At 41.0% G+C, this 18,091-nt stretch overlaps 1 protein-coding gene across 4 annotated transcripts in view; it reads left to right on the plus strand.

Annotated features, from left to right (window-relative positions):
- The window catches only part of snx16 (sorting nexin 16), a 45,767-nt gene that overhangs the window by 15,084 nt on the left and 12,592 nt on the right, over positions 1-18,091 (plus strand). For all 4 annotated transcript variants that reach the window (XM_043688168.1, XM_043688169.1, XM_043688171.1 and 1 more), the window contains one exon: positions 13,626-13,695. In XM_043688168.1, coding sequence (XP_043544103.1) covers positions 13,626-13,695 — 70 coding nt within the window. The remainder of the gene's footprint in view (positions 1-13,625; positions 13,696-18,091) is intronic.

An 18,091-nucleotide genomic window follows, 5' to 3' on the forward strand; every position in this document is an offset into this window, starting at 1 on the left:
CAACTTAATATTCTTTAGTTATTTAATCATCTAGAACTTGAAAAAAAGACATTTTTGTTTAAGTTTTTGATTTTGCACTCACAAGGACAATTTGCAAGAATATCGATTTAATGAGAATACCAACATTTTACACTGTATGAGAGGAAAGTACTAATTGGTTTGCAAGTAGACTACGTTAGAGGCATCACCATGGAGGATGTACCAATTAGTTATTGATAGTTAACAGCTGAGTTTTGTTTAAATTTGAAACCATGTAAATTGGCTTGATTTGGACAAGGCATTGCTCTGATAAATGAACCAATAAATAGTTTAAGTGAATGGCCTGTTTTGTTGAGTTGAAATAGATGCTGTGTGTGTATATATGCTCTTCCTGTCTGCAAATAGCTTTCAGTACATGCAGGTGCACCACTTTGTGAGCTTGACTGAGCCTGTCAGGTTAATTCTTTGCATTCTCAGAAAACATTTGTCGCATTGTCCTAATTGCAGATTCATATCCATTTTCTAAAACCTAATCTGTTGTCTTGCCATTTCTACATTTAATATTAAATAGTTGCAAAAAAAAAATCATGAAAGACGTGACAATTGAAAGCAGTAAAACAAAAGAGCAGAGAGACCCAGCTTTAGTAGGTACTCCTACAATATTTAACTAATTCCATCTTTTCAAAGCTATAGCCCAGAGACACTTAGACACTTAGAAATGCAAACACACGAAGAAGTGCATGTGACAGGCGAGGAAAGACCAGCTTGCACCATACTACATTAGCTGGACCATCGTGGCTAAACTCTTCTCATTCCTGCAGCTGTATTATGCTTAGAGCATTCAAAACAGGAATAGGAGAAAAAAATCCCAAACTATTTCTCTGATTCCTTCAGCTGATCAAACCCAGTAGATAGTAAAGAACAAAAGACACTTACTTGCCTTCTATATAACATAACCTCTGCATGACTTCAAGACAGATTTCAGTAATATCAAGAAATAGTTGGAGGCACCGCATACTATGGACCCTGAAAACATTCCAGCAATGGCACTGAAGATTTATTCTCCAGAACTTGTTGCTCCCCTAGCCAAGCTGTTTCAGTACACTTACAACACTGGCATCTACGCAACAATATGGAAAGTTTCCCAGTTGTAACCTGAACATAAAAAGCAGGAAAAATCCAACCCAGCCAAATACTGCAGTCAGTCTATTCTCAATCGTCAGTAAACTGATGGAAGGTGTCATCAATAGTGCAAGCAGCCTGTTCACAGACCCCCAAATTGGGTTCAACCAGGGCCATTCAGCTGCTGACTTCATTGCAGCCTTAGTTCAAGCATGGACAAAAGAGCTAAATTCCAGAAGTGATTAGAGAGTGACAGCCCTTGACAACAAGGCTGCATTCAACCAAGTGTGGTATCAAGGAACCCTGGCAAAACTAGAATCTGTGATTATCTGGGAGCAAACTCTCCACTAAGTTAGAGTCAGATCTGGCACAGAGGAAGATGGTCGTGTCATCGCAGCACCAGGACATCTCTACTGAAGTTCCACATTAGTGTCCTTCGCCTAGCTATCTTCAGCAGCTTCATCAATGATCTTTCTTCCATCATAAGGTCAGAAGTTAGACAATAGGTGCAGGAGTAGGCCATTCAGCCCTTCGAGCCTGCACTGCCATTCAATATGATCATGGCTGATCATTCCTAATCAGTATCCTCTTCCTGCCTTATCTCCATAACCCTTGATTCCACAATCCTTGAGAGCTCTATCCAACTCTTTCTTAAATGAATACAGAGACTGGGCCACCACTGCCCTCTGGGGCAGAGCATTCCACACAGCCACCACTCTCGGGGTGAAGAAGTTTCTCCTCATCTCTGTCCTAAATGGTCTACCCTGTATTTTTAAGCTGTGTCCTCTGGTTCGTCACTCACCCATCAGCGGAAACATGTTTCCTGCTGCCAGAGTGTCCAATCCTTTCATAATCTTGTATGTCTCAATCAGATCCCCTCTCAGGCTTCTAAACTCAAGGGTATACAAGCCCAGTCGCTTCAGTCTTTCAGTATAAGGTAATCCCGCCATTCCAGGAATTGACCTCGTGAACCTATGCTGCACTCCCTCAATAGCCAGAATGTCTTGCCTCAAATTTGGAGACCAGAACTGCACATAGCACTCCAGGTGTGGCCTCACCAGGGCCCTGTACAGCTGCAGAAGCACCTCTTTGCTTCTATACTCAATTCCTCTTGTTATGAAGGCCAGCATGCTATTAGCCTCCTTCACTACCTGCTGTACTTGCATGCTTGCCTTCATTGACTGGTGTACAAGAACACCTAGATCTCTCTGTACTGCCCCTTTACCTAAATTGATTCCATTGAGGTAGTAATCTGCCTTCCTGATCTTGCCACCAAAGTGGATAACCATACATTTATCCACATTAAACTGCATCTGCCATGCATCTGCCCACTCAGTGGGATGTTAGCCGATAATTGCACAATGTTTAACACAATTGGTGACTCCTCAGATAATGAAACAGTGCATATTCAAATGTATCAAGGTCTGGACAATATCCTGGCTTAGGCTAATAATGGCAAGTAACATTCAAGCCACGGTCCCTTGATATTCAATGGGTGATACCGTTACTGAATTCCCCCACGCTCATCATCGTGGCGGTTAGCATTCACCAAAAACTCAACTGAATGTGCCACATAAATAAAGTGGCTACAAGAGCAAGTCAGAGACTAGGAATACTTCAGCAAATAACTCCCCTCCTTACTTTCCAAAATCTATTATCTGGAAGATACAAGTGAGCAGTCTGATGGAATACTCCCTACTTGCCTGAATGGGTGAAGCTCAACACTCCAGAAGCTTGACACCATGCAGGACAAAGCAGCCGTGCTTAATTGACACTACATCCACAAGCTTCCATTCCCTCCATCACCATAACTTAATAGCAGCACTGTGTGCTATCTACATACTGCAGGAATTCACCAAAGATTCTCATAAGAGCACCTTCCACATCTATGAACACTTCCATCAAGGACAAGGGCAGCAAATACATGGGAGCACCACCATCTGCACATTCCCCTCCGAGCCACTCAACATCCTGACTTAAAAATAAAACGCTGTTCCTTCAGTCTTACTGGGTCAAAAGCCTGGAATTCCCTCCTTTAATGGTGTTATGGGTCATCCCCCAACAGGTGGACAGCAGCGCTTCAAGAATACAGCTCACCATCACCTCAAGGGCAACTAGGGACAGGCAATAAATGCTGTCCAGCCAGTGAGGCCCACATCCCACAAATGAATTTTTTTTTAAAAATTAAGCCAGAAAAACATTCTCAGAGCTTAATTTCTAGCAGAAATATTGTGCAATATCTAGTCTATTTATGTTCCTACATAGATGAAACTCGCGTTTTTTTTCCACCCAATCTGTTAAACTGGAATAATCAAACATGGTAGTTTTTTGATTTTGTTGGTATTTCCACTCCTACCCCACTCTTCTAATGTTAAAATAAGCTGCTTGAACAATAACACTGCATGAATTCAGGTGTAAATTTAAGGCTAATTTAGCACTACATTTATTTACAGAATAAATTTTCAACAGTGATGCATTTTGTTTCTAATTCCAGTATGATTGATGTATTTAGTTTTGGCCTTTTTTAAAAAAAGTCCTTAATTGAGTAGTTAGATTAAATTCTTCCACTTTGTCTTTAATAGTTTCAAACCCCATTTCAATTAAAGAACTAAATTGGTTTCCTTTCGGGCCATTCTTTTATAACTGTGTTGCAAGAATATTCTACAGACTCATCTGGGTTTTTGAAGAAAGCACCATTCACTTTAAGTCAGAATACTAACTAAGATGAATAGTTAGCCAGATGAATAGTTAGCCCCTTGAAAACAGCAGTGATTAAAGATAAGAATTAGTTCTTCTTTTCATATTGGAGCCAAGATTAAACATACAGGCATGTTCTAAGTTTAGTATCAGTGCTGCTTGCATCCCAAAGTATTTAATTCACATTTTAATTCAGTTTTGAGAAGAGTCGGATAATCTATGGATAGGGCACCAATTACACCTGAGAGACATAACACCAGCTGGTCCGGGCAGCTTGCCCAGCGGACAAGTGGAGACCGGTAGCTGGCGGACCCGATGCCACAGCAGCCCAAGACTTTAGGGGAGGACGGTGGACACATGCCGTCGCCCTTATAGCAGAGGTAAATGCTCAACAGACCCCCTTCACTGATCTTAAAGAAGGAATCCAGAGGGTGCTAGGAAATGCTGGAGCAAGATCATGACCACTAAGCAACTTCAAGGGGAAGGAGCCTTTGAATATGGGGAATAATTATTTCGGGTATATCGGGAATGCTCATGGCAAGCAAACCCAGATTGAGGTGGGGGGGGTGGAGCAGGGCATTCATCCAAGCTTTTAAAGATGGGCTCTCCAGTGCCCACCAAGCCATCCTGAAAATGGGAGGAATAATGTCCCAGGATTATGATGACCTAATTGAGTGGGCTAGCAGGGCGCAGGAGGCTGAACTGACAAAAGCAGCCTTCCGGAATGGAGGCAAGAGCAGAATAAAATCATCCTGCCATAACTATGGCCAACAGGGACACTTTGCTCGAGAATATTGGGTCCCACAAGCAGGGAACAATGTAAAATACTGCAACAGAATAGGACACAGAAGCAATGTGCTGGGAAAAGCATGGGGCACCCCCAAACACCGCCCAGAACACTGCAGAACCACAGGAACCCTGAGGTCAGCAGAGCTGACAACATGCTGCCCCCATCCATGAGGGTAAGGGAGGGGGCAGAATTAAAATACCCGCAGTAATAGGAGGCAGGAAATGTGAAATGCTAGTCGACACAGGAGTGGCTGTATCCATCACAAACTTACCTTTACCCCGCAAACTAAAATGATTCACTTAACTGGGGTAGGAGGGAATAAAACAGCAAAACTACCTTTGTAGAAATAAACTATAATATCCCCATTAAACTCTGTATGCCAAAATAATGAGGGCACCATAATGGGCAATGATCTCATAAGAGAATATAATGTTCTAATCGATTGTGCAAAAGGGAAATTGATTTGGCCCAGACAGGATGGTTGGAAAACTGAGATTGGGAAACTTACGAGTCACCTTGAAACTATTAAAGTGGCTACAGTCACCAGTGGGGACTAGAGCCTTGAAAAGGGAGGATTCGGAGCCATCTGCACCTCCATCCCCAGAGCCTGGGCAGAAACAAAGTTAGATACAGATCTAGTTAACATAGACTCGTTAAGTGTTCCCGGACCGGAGCATAAGCCCCACCGGCAATACCCAATAAAACCCAAAGCAGAAAAAGCAGTTTTGGAGACAGTGAAAGGACTAGTGAAACAGGGAATCCTGAAAGAAACCACAAGTACAACGAATTCCCCAACGTGGCCACTAATAAAGCCTGATTGGAGCTACAGGCTCACCATTTATTATACAGAACTAAATAAGAATGAAATTGAGAAATAAGAAAGGGATGATCACCTTATTGGGATTGTATCATAAACCCCCTAATAGTCAGTGGGAAATTGAGAAACAAATTTGTAAGGAGATCTCAGTCATCTGTAAGAATAATAGGGTGGCTATGGTAGGGGATTTTAACTTTCTAAACATAGACTGGGACTGCCATAGTGTTAAGAGTTTAGATGGAGAGGAATTTGTTAAGTGTGTACAAGACAATTTTCTGATTCAGTATGTGGATGTACCTACAAGAGAAGGTGCAAAACGTGACCTACTCTTGTGAATAAGACAGAACAGATGACTGACGTATCAGTGGGGAGCACTTTGGGGCCAGTGACCATAATTCTGTTAGTTTTAAAATAGTGATTGGAAAAGATAGACCAGGTCTAAAAGATGAAGTTCCAAATTGGAGGAAGTCTAATTTTGATGAATTAGGCAAGGACTTTCAAAAGCTGATTGGAGGCAGATGTTCGCAGGTAAAGGGATGGCTGGAAAATGGGAAACCTTCAGATATGAGATAACAAGAGTCCAGAGACAGTATATTCCTGTCAGGGTGAAAGGAAAGGCTGGTGGGTGTAGGTAATGCTGGATGACGAGAGAAATTGAGGATTTGGTTAAGAAAAAGAAGGAAGCATATGTCAGGTGTAGACAGCAGAGATCGAGTGAATCCTTAGATGAGTATAAAGGCTGTAGGAGTATACTTAAGGAAATCAGGAGGGAAAAAAAGGAACATGAGATAGCTTTGGCAAATAGGATTAAGGAGAATCCAAAGGTTTTTACAAATACACAAATGGGGGAAGATACTAAACGAGTATTTTGCATCAGTGTTTACTGTAGAGAAAGACATGGAAGATATAGAATGTAGGGAAATAGGTGCGGATGTCTTGCAAAATGAGCATATTACAGAGGAGACAGTGCTGGATGTCTTGAATCACAAAGGTGGATAAATCCCCAGGACCTGATCAGGTGTACCTGAGAACTCTGTGGGTAGCTAGGGAAGTGATTGCTGGGCCCCTTGCTGAGGTATTTGTAAATTGAGGTCACAGGTGAGGTGCCGGAAGACTGGAGGTTGGCTAACCTGGTGCCACTATTTAAGAAGGGCGGTAAGGACAAAGTCTTTTCCCTGGGGTGGGGAAGTCCAGAACTAGAGGGCATAGGTTTAGGGTGAGAGGGGAAAGATATAAAAGAGACCTAAGGGGCAACTTTTTCATGCAGAGGGTGGTATGTGTATGGAATGAGCTGTCAGAGGATGTGGTGGATGTTCGTATAATTGCAACAACGAAAAGGCATCTGGATGGGTGTTTGAATAGAAATGGTTTGGAGGGATATGTGCTAGGTGCTGGCAGGTGGGACTAGATTGGGTTGGGATATCTGGTCGGCATGGAGGAGTTGGACCGAAGGGTCTGTTTCCGTGCTGTACATCTCTATGACTCTATAACTCTAATTCAGTTGCTTTTGTTGAGCTCTAGCATTTTTATTTGTTTTAACAAAATTGAGACCTTTTCTTTCAGCCCTGAGTTTAGAGTAAAAGGGAATTAAATCTTTGCATATGCTCAGTACACAGTAGAAGGAGCTATGTTATAGAGACTCTTGATCATATGCAGTTGGAGACTGGGTCAATAGAAATCCAAGTAAAGTGGCCTCTCTAGCAATTCTGTTTAGAGGGCAATGTTCAATAAAGCCTGTTGCTGTTCACTTAAGACTGTAGATCTCACATTGGTATGTAGTGTCAACGGAAACCAGACCCATGGAACAAATGGCAGGTAGGATGAGCCTGAAGTGAAGACTAATGACAATAAACCACAAGACCAAGCCAGTAGTCTAAACAGAGGCGTGGGGAAAATACTTAGTGAAGCTTAGCAGAGATGGGGGTTGACAGATTTCAAGGCACACTAGGCCTGTAGAATAGGAAAGCCTGCACAGAAACTGAAAGTACAGGAGAAGTCCCATGCAGAGTACCTGATTAGCCATAAGAAGAAATCAGTTTGCCACACTGAGTAAAGTATTACAGAAACAAAATTACTTTGAGTTGAAAGAAAAACAGACACTCTGAAAATATGCTGATAAGATATAGTTCAAGTCACAAAAGAGTTCTACTAGGAGGAACCCATTCTGTCAGTTTTATGGAGAGTCACCAGTACAAAGAGAGACACAAGCTGAGGTTTTAGCAAAAGCACCAAAAAATAAACAAACCACAGCAGTCTGCAGGCATCCAAGCCATAGGGGATGTAGAGTGGCAGGGTAAACTCTTTTTCTGTGGCAAGTGTCGGGTCACATCAATAAAGTTGAATTATTTTTATGACAAGCCTGCATAGTAATATTTGCTATACAGAGATGAAAAAAAATTGCAGAGAAACTAGCTTTAAGTTGGATTTTGTAATATATGCATCAATCCATTTGGGTGATGGAGGATGGTAGTAATCAGGAATCCTCCATCCGTATTCCATTACATTTTGGCGCTTGGGAAGTACTTGAACTGGAGTAAGAGGCGAAATGCACACTGCACTTCAGTACAATAGGTAAGAGATATAGAGACTTTGTAAGTAATTCCTACTAATTATGCTTTTTCATGATGTAGAGGAGCTTGCATAGCTTTAGAAATTCTTTGGTTCGCAGACACTGAAGTCACTTCAGTACTAGTATTGCAACAGCCAGAACAGAGATTTTCACAACAAACTGGAAGAAGCAGTAATAAGGTGATGCCAGCTATCACAGCATTTCAGTTATAGTTTGCTTTTTCAGAATATTGCTATAGTGGAGGGAACATGCACTCAAGTCATGCATCTACTCAAATTTGAAATTTCCATGGAATTCAGGGACATTGTTGCCAAAAACCCAGTTTTCTGTTTTGTGCAAAGGATATCAGTCTTTTTGTGAAGCATGTTAAGAAATAAAGTTACTTAATTACTGAAAAGAACCTACCCAGGTGCAGCAACTGCAGGCAGAGGTGAAACTCCCAGAACAGACAGCTAGATCACTGCTCAGAAGCAAGAAGATAAACTTGCATTTATTTAATCAGGAACAAAAGCAAATAAAGTTTCAGAAACTTCTAAAAATCTTTGAAATTATGCACAGAGAAAATCAACAGCATGAGCATATCCTGTCTATTGAAAAATTTCAATCCACAACAAAGGCCACTAAGGAGTACAATAAATTCAAGTAATGAATGAATTATCCAGAATGATAGAGATCATAGTGATTCATATTAATATTTATTCATGTATTTGCTCTTCACAAAAAGGCTGCAAGAAAAATCAATCAGACAGGCAAGAAAGAGCCAAACTGTACAAGATCAGGTAGTTGAGCCCCTGGAGAGAAAGGTTGGATGAAAATAAATATAGGAATAATGAAAGCTCAGAAAACAAGCTGGCACATTCAAATCACCTCTAAGACGAATGAACTAAAGTCCAGCTATGAGCAGTCAGCATCAGAATCATCCTTTGAGGCTGAAAACAAAAGCCTTGCACTCTGCAAAAGAATTTGTTGAAGAAGCCTCTTCAGTACATAGAACATTACAGCACAGTACCGGCCCTTCTGCCCTTGATTTTGCATCGACCCGTGGAACCAATCTGAAGCCCATCTAACCTACACTATTCCATTCTTGTCCACATGCATACCAATGACCATTTAAATGCCCTTTAAGTTGGCGAGACTACGACTGTTGCAGGCAATGTGTTCCATGCCCCTACTACTCACTGTGTAAAGAAACTACCTCTGACATCTGTCCTATATCTATCACCCATCAATTTAAAGCTATGTCCCCTCATGCGAGCTATCGCCGTCCAAGGAAAAAGGTTCTAACCCTTTTATATGTCTCAACTAAGCCACCTCTCAACCTTCGTCTCCCTAATGAAAACAGCCTCAAGTCACTCAGCCTTTCCTCACAAGACCTTCCTCCCATACCTAGTAAATCTCCTCTGAACACTTTCCAAACCTTCCACATCTTTCGTATAATGCAGTGACCAGAACTGTAAGCAGTACTCCAAATGTGGTTGCACCAGAGTTTTGCAATCCCTCGACCAATAAAGGTTAACACACCATATGCCTTCTTAACAGCCCTATCAATCCGAGTGGCAACTTTTAGGGATCTGTGTACCTGTACATGGAGATATCTCTGCTCATCTACATTGTTAAGAACCTTACCATTAGTCCAGTACTCTGCATTCCTGGTACTCCTTCCAAAGTGAATCACCTCACACTTCTCCACATTTATACTCCATTTGCCACCTCTCAGCCCAGCTCTGCAGCTTATCTATGTCCCTGTGTAATCTGCAACATCCTTCAGCACTATCCACACCTCTACCGACCTTAGTGTCATCCAAAAATTTACTAACCCACCCTTCTATGCCCTCATCCAGGTCATTTATAAAAGTGACAAACAACAGTGGACCCAAAATAGATCCTTTCGGTGCCCCGCTATTAACTGAACTCCAGGATGAATATTTCCCATCAATCACCACCCTCTGTCTTCTTTCAGCGAGCCAATTTCTGATCCAAACCGCTAAATCACCCTCAATTCCAAATCTCTGTATTTTGTGCAATAGCCTACAGTGGGAACCTTGTCAAATGCCTTACTGAAATCCATATACACCACATCAACCGCTTTATCCTCATCCACCTTCTCAAAGAACCCATTAAGGTTTGAGAGACCCGACCTACCCTTCACAAAACAGTGTTGACTATCCCTAATCAACATATTCCTTTCTAGATGATTATAAATCCTATCTCTTATAACCCTTTCCAACACTTTACCCACAACCGAAGTAAGGCTCATGGGGTTGTCTCTACTCCCCGCCTTGAACAAGGGAACAACATTTACTGTCCTCCAGTATTCTGGCAATATTCCTGTAGAAAATGACGACATAAAGATCAAAACCAAATGCTTGGCAATCTCCTCCCTGGCTTCCCAGAGAATCCTAGAATAAATCTCATCCGGCCCATGGGACTTATCTATTTTAACACCTCGTCCTTATACACCTCAATACAATCTAGTCTAGTAGCCTGTATCTCGGTATTCTCCTCGACCACATTGTCTTTTTCTAGTGTGGATACTGATGAAAAGTATTCATTTTGTATTTCCCTGTCTCCTGTGACACCATTCACAACTTCCCACTACTGTCCTTGATTGGCCCTAATCTTACTCGCGTCATTCTTTTATTCATGATATACCTATAGAAAGCCTTAGGATTTTCCTTGATCCTATCTGCCAACGATATCACACGTCCCCTCCAGGCTCTTCTCAACTTTCTCTTTCAATCTTTCCTAGCTAAGTTGTAACTCTCAAATGCCCTAACTGAGCCATCACATCTCATCCTAACATAAGCCGCCGCCTTCTTCCTCTTGACAAGAGATTCAACTTCCTGATTAAACCACAGCTCTCGCACTTGATAACTTCTTCCCTGCCTGACCGATACATACTTACCAAGGACCCGCAGTAGTTCCACACTTCAGTTGTGCCCATCCCCTGCAGTTTCCTTCCCCATCCTATGCATTCTAAATCTTGCCTTTCCCCCAGCTATAGCTCTTGCCCTGCAGTATATACCTACCTCCAAATCTAACACCTACCCCATCCCCCCATAACAACTACCCTGCCACTCTCGCTCCTATTGAGGATCGTCTTTGCTATCCTATCCTCTACATCTCTGGAACTGTTTGGAGGTCTATAGAAAACTCCCAACAGGGTAACCTCCTTTTCTGTTTCTAATCTCAGCCCGTACTACCTCAGTAGACAAGTCCTCAAACGTTCTTTCTGCAACTGTAATACTGTCCTTGATCTCTTTCATTCTCCTTGATCTCTGCACTTCCTGCTTGTTCCCTTTTCCATTCCTTGACGGTAACCCATCTACCTTCTTCTTTTACCTGAGGTGAGACAACCCACATCACCCCCTCCTTTTACCATTTTCTCTGTTCTTACTGAAATATCTAAATCCCAGAATCTGCAAAAACCATTCATGTCCCTGCTCTATCCATGTCTCTGAAATGGTCACAACATCAAAATTCCATGCTGCAAGTTCACCTATCCTATTCTGGATGTTCCTGGTGTTGAAGTAGACAAACTTCAAACCAGCTTCTTGCTTGCCGGTGCCTTCTTGCGATCTTGAAATCTTAGTTCTGACTTCACTACTCTCAACCTCCCATATACTCGAACTACAATTTTGGTCCCTACCTCCCTGAATTGCTGAATTAGTTTAAATCCACCTGAAGAGCATTAACAAACAACGCCCCCTCCCCCCAGGATATTGGTACCCCTCTGCTTCAGGTGAAGACCATCCTGTTTATAGAGGTCCTACCTCCCCCAATTATCCAGGTATCTGAATTCCTCCCTCCTGCACTATTCTTGTAGCCATATGTTCAACTGCTCTCTCTCCCTATTCCTCACCTTACCAGCATGTGGCACAGGCAACAAACCAGAAACAACAACTCTGTTTGTTCTAGCTGTAAGCTTCCACCTTGGCTCCCTGAATTTCTGCCTTAAATCCTCACCTCTCTTCCTACCTGTGTTGTTGGTGCCTATGTGGACCATGACTTGAGGCTGCTCCACCCCACCCTACCCCATCCCCACCAAAGATCCCAAAAACACAATCAGAGACATCATGAACCCTGGTACCTGGGAGGGAACCCTTCCACACCAACTGTGAGTCTCTTTCATTCTCCTCCTCTGTCCCCCTAACTATGGAGTCCCCAGTGACTAATGTTCTGCTCCTGTTCCCCCCTTCTCTGCCGGGCAACAGGGACAGACTCTGTGCCAGAGACCTGTGCTCTATTGCTTACCCCTGGTAAGTCATCCCTCCCAACAGTGTCCAAAACAGTATACTTGTTGTTGAGGGGAATGACCACAGGGGATCTCTGCACTGCCTGCTGGTTCCCTTTTCCATTCCTTGACGATAACCCATCTGCCTTCTTCTTTTACCTGAGGTGAGACAACCTCCCTGTAACTCTTCTCAATAACCCCCTCCACCTCCCGAATGAAATGTTCAAAACTCTAAGATCACAGTGAATGCCAATTCAAACAAAAATCTCACCTACAGTTAATGTGCCATGATTTTTAGTCTTTCAAAAAGAAATACCGAGGTCCCTTTATTAATTATAGCGAATACTGACAAAAGGAAGTTGTTTTTCAAATAGCTTTGCATATCAGAGTACCATGCAATTTTCCTATTGCTTCTGCTTTGGCAGTTTATTCTGTTGCCCATGATCGTACAGATCTTAATCATAGGTTCCCTGTGATGTACCTACTTGCTCCCTCCAGCAAGCTCGTGTTGCAGTGAGTATTAACGTGATACTAGCGTTGACAGAAGAATAAACTTTTGTCCTAGAAGTAATGGAGAAATCTTCCACCCCTTGCCTCCGGCATAATCTTCAACACACTCTTTATTGCTTTTCTCATCTATTTGCATTCATCCCCAGATCAGAGTGCAACACAGGTAGAAACAAGTGAGAATTTCTTTGCCTTTTTCAGATTCTATGGGTCATTTGAATCTTTCACTACTCTGAATCAGTTTTTTTTTTAGATTGTCCTTTGCTTGCTACATTCTAATTTTTGTGTGGATCACGGCCTGAACATGAGGCATCATTAGAAACTGCCATTGTTTGCTTCCAAGAAAATGAGTAGGGAGCAGATATATTGATGAGGTTATGGATGTGGAAAGATTTCAAATAGTAAATTAGCTTGCACTAAGCTATTAAAACCATTTTTAAATAGATCTATATACATGAGACTTTTTAACTTTTTATCTATGTGACATTCTAAGCAAATTTAAGCTTTAAATTGTATTTCTCAGATTTTAATAGCGAGACATAAAATGGGGATACAGGTGAACTTGGGAATGAGAATTGGTGCTGAAAGCATCATTGTAGAAAAAGTCAGTTTAATTGAAATAGAGGATGTGTGAGGGTGGAAATGGGAGATTTGAAAGGCAGAGTAGAGAGAAAAAAAAAAGAATATTAATGGTGACAAAACAACATTTAAGATAAATCCATAAGAAAACCTGAGCCCACGGTATTCATTTGAGGTTACCATTCCTCTTAAAGAAATGTTGACTACCATGGTTTTTTTTTCACTTTTGCTCATGCACATGGTCATTGCATGAACTTAATGTTTATGGAACTTGTTAAATTGACTTGCAACAAAATCAATCTTGTCTACTAAAATAACCTTGTTGTTTCAGCACTTCAGTGAGAGAGTTTTTATGTTTGGATGATCCACCAGGCCCCTTTGATAGCCTAGAAGAGAGTAGGGTAAGTCTTCAGTTTAATTTTCTTGTGAATAAATTGAACACAGCAAAAGAACAAATGGTTTCTGTGCACAGTCGTATCATTGTTTTATACAAATTGAAACATTTGCAGAAGAAAGTAGGAATGCTGGGCATGGTTGAAGTTAATACCATAGGGTTACATACAATTTAATGTTGAATTCATCTACTCAAGATGACCTTTATGTTGCCCTATGTTTACCTTGCCCAAATATAGTGTCAGAATAATATTTGCGATATTGTTAGGAATGTTATTGAACCGGTACTAGTATTCAGTCTTGTATAATTTCACCCATAACATTTTGTAGATTCTGTGAAAGCTGAATAAAAACTGTAATTATATTTTGGAGGAATAATCTTTGTTTTTACAAATATACAGTCAGAGTTATACAGCATGGAAACAGATCCTTCAGTCCAATTGATCTTTGCCAAACAGCTATTCTAAATTAATTTACCAACATTTGGCCCATATCCCTCAAAACTCAGCCTATTCATGTACCCATCCAGATGGCTATTAAATGTTGTAATTTTACCTGCCTCAACCACTTCCTCCCACAGCTCATTCCGTACATGCACTACCCTCTGTGTGAAAAACTTTCCCCTCAGGTCCCTTTTAAAACTTTACCCTCTCACCTTTAACACATGCCGTCAAGGTTTGGACTCCTCTACCCTGGGAAAAAGACCTTGGTTATTCACCCTACCCAGATTTTATAAGGTCATCTCTCAGCCTTCAACACTCCAGGGAAAAAAGCCTCAGCCTATTCAGCCTTTCCCTGTAGTTCAAACCGTCCACTCCTGGCAACATCCTTGTAAATCTTTTCTGAACCCTTTCAAATTTAACAACACCCTTGCTGTAGCAGGGAGACAAGAAATGAATGCAGTACTCCAAAAGTGGCCCAACCAATATCCTGTAAAACTGCAACATGATATCCCAGCTCCTATACTCCACGCACTGACTAACAAAGGCAAGGCAGCCAAACACTGCCTTCACCACACTGCCCATCTGCAACTTCAAAGAACTGGGCAACTGCACCCCTTGGTCTCTTTGATTAGTAACTCTACTCAGGGCTGTACCATTAAGTGTATAAGTCCTGCCCTGATTTACCTTACCAAAATGCAACACTTCACATTTATCTGAATTAAACTCTATTTGCCACTCCTCAGCTTGTCTGACCAGGGTCCCGTTGTATTCTGTGTTAACATTCACTGCTGTCCATACACCACCAATTTTGGTGTCATCTGCAAACTTGCTAACCGTACCTCCTATATTTACATCCAAATCATTTATACAAATGATGAAAAGCAGTGGACCCTGCACCAATCCTTGTGGCACATCACATTGGAAAAACAACCTTCCATGCACATTTCTTTAAATAAAAGATTAAGAACTAGCTCCTGTTGTTAAAGCTGATTGTTTTGTCTTTTTCTTTGCCTTTGTGCCTTTGTGATACTGATTGTATTGGTATTGATCACGTTTTTGTACTTAAATCTAGATGGGTTATTGACCTTTATTATAAACGGTTATGCAAAATCAGACTTCAGTTGGAATTCCTAAACTTACCTTCATTATGAAAGCAAGTAAAACTAATTTGGCCAATAATTTGAAGAATTCTTTATTGGTTTCCATGTGACTGCTAATGTGATAGGAAATAAAAAAATTACAGAATTAACAACATGTTTCTTAGAACTAAAGGATTCTTGATTCCACACCCTCTTTTGTTGTAGCATAGTTCAGACTGATAAAATCTATATACTGAACAAACATGAGGATTTCATAATGTTGCAATTAAGAATGAGCTTCCCTGATGAAGGGCTTTTGCCCGAAACGTCGATTTTCCTGCTCCTTGGATGCTGCCTGATCTGCTGTACTTTTCCAGCACCACTGATCTTGACTCTGATCTCCAGCATCTGCAGTCCTCACTTTCGCCAAATCAATCTTTCCTGTTGCCTTTGTGCTAATGAAGGAGTATGTGAACAATGGCTTCTATGTCTTTGCTACATGAATAAGACTTAAATTCCATTTGTATTTTTCAACCAGAGTTACACTGGAATTGAAGAAATCTGTTCACAAGGTTTAGTTCTGTCTTAGCAATAGGCAGTGGGAAGAATAGATGGGCGAAATGTGAAAGACATCCATTTAAATAGTTTCTTTTCATGATATCTGGGCATCCCAAAATGTTCAGACAATGAACTACTTTGAAGTCTAGTTATTATTGTACTAGAAGCATGACATTCTTATTAACCTATAATGTTTTGCAATCCTGAGACACCGTGAATGTAAAATTTGAGACCTGGTTTTCAAATCCTGCAAGGTTTAGTCTCTCCCTATGCCTAACTTCCTCCAGCAGCTCCACTTTATTTTCTGATTTTCTCTAATTCTGATGTTATATACATACTGACCTCATCACAACCTTGGTTCAAAAATTGAAGAACTGAATTCCAGAGGTGTGGTGAGAGTCACAACCCGTGATGTCAATATTGTATTTGATTGTTTGGCATTAAGGGCCTTAGCAAAACTAGAGCCCATGGGAATTGGGGAGAACTCTCCACTGGCTGGATTCTTACCTGGCATGTAGGTAGATAGTTGTGGCTGTTGGATTTAGATCATGATGTCAGAGCTGGGGATGTCCACTGATGATTCCACAATGTTCAGCAACATTTGTGACTCCTCAGACACTGAAACAGTCCATGTCCAAATGCCACAAGATTGGGCCTATATCCAGGCTTAAGCTGACGATCAGAAAGTATCATTTGTGCCACACAATTGTCAGGCAATAACAGTCTCCCAACAAAAACAAATCTAATCATCACTAATTGATATTCAGTGGCATTGCCATTGCTGAATCCTGGGGTTACTATTGAACAGGAACAACTTTTATAGTCCTATCGATATTGTGGCTTTATGAGCAGATCAAAGTTATGAGTCCCGTAATGAATAACTCAAATCCTGACTCTGCAAAGCCTGTCTACAGGCGCAAGTCAGGAGTGTGATGGAACATTCCCCACTGGACTGGATGGGTGTAGCTCCAGTAACACCTAAGAAGTTCAATACCATCCAGAATAGAGCAGTCTGTTTCATTGGCATCATGTGCACATTTGCTTCCTCCACCATTACACAAGAGCAGCAGTGTGTACCATCAATGGAGACACACTGCACAAATTCATCGAAACTCCTTAGAATCTTCCAATCCCCCAACTACTACAATCTAAACTGATCTGGGTGGCAGATACAAAGCATACTACTTGTATGTTCCCCTCACCATCCTGACTGAGAAATATATCACTGTTCCTTCAGTACTGCTCATTTAAAATCTTGCCACTAGTTCCCTAATAAAATTGTAGGTGGAGGCACACAAAATGGACTGCAGTGGTTCAAGAAAGCAGCTCACCACCAACTCAAGAACAACTAAGAATGGGCCAGTGATGTCCAAATCATGGGTTTAAAAAAATAAATAATTTTCCTTCATTGTTTCACCATGAGCAGCTGTCCCTTAGTTACTTAGACTCTAAACTCTGATATTCCTTCCCTTAACTGCTTTTCCAATAAGATGCTTCTTAAATCCTACCTACATCCTGTTCTATTGATTCCTGTGTGACACTGGCAAGCTTTGTTCAACAATATTTGTGTAAAATTGCTTGGAACATTTTGCTGTGTAAGTGCTAATTGTTGTTGCACTCATTCCACAATATTGTATATTGAAAGGTCAGCCTGAATTACATGCTTGGTTCCCTGGCATGAAACTTGAATGCACGCAGCCTTCTAGCTCTGAGACAAAATTGCTCTTGCTGATATGCCTGATTGGTTTGTGCAGAATTGCACTTCAGCAGTTTTGTAAATAGCTGGAAATGAGCAAAATTAGAATTTAAAAGTAATACTTAAATAGTTGTCTTTTTATAATTAATTTGAGAGAATAGAAAGAAAGTAATTTACTTATGAATCTACTGTTCTACTTTAAATGGAAAGGGCATTACTAAGGTTTAATTAGCACAGTAAATGGAAATGAAAAAAGGCTTAAACTATTTCAAATTTAGGAAAATAATTGCTTCATTAAAACGCAAGAGTGGGACGACAGATGATGTGTTGCACCTGTAGTATGTGACTGCTTGTGGATCAGTAAGATCCACAGTAAATATGTCTAGTTTGTGTCTGAAACAACATCAAAGCTGTGAGCTGGATGCAAGGGTCCTGTATCTTGTAGTAGTAGTAGTGTCGGGGGACCTGGATTCAAGTCCCAACTGTTCCAGAGGTGTGTTTTAACATGTCGGAACACATTGACTTAAAAACATTTTTTTAATAATTTTATAACATGATAACAGACTAAACAAGAAAAAAGTGTGCTGAAGGTGAAGCCATATACATTGAAGCTATCTGGATGTTTTGT

The sequence above is a fragment of the Chiloscyllium plagiosum genome, chromosome 4 (genome assembly GCF_004010195.1).
Source record: "Chiloscyllium plagiosum isolate BGI_BamShark_2017 chromosome 4, ASM401019v2, whole genome shotgun sequence".
Taxonomy (NCBI): Eukaryota; Metazoa; Chordata; class Chondrichthyes; order Orectolobiformes; family Hemiscylliidae; genus Chiloscyllium; species Chiloscyllium plagiosum.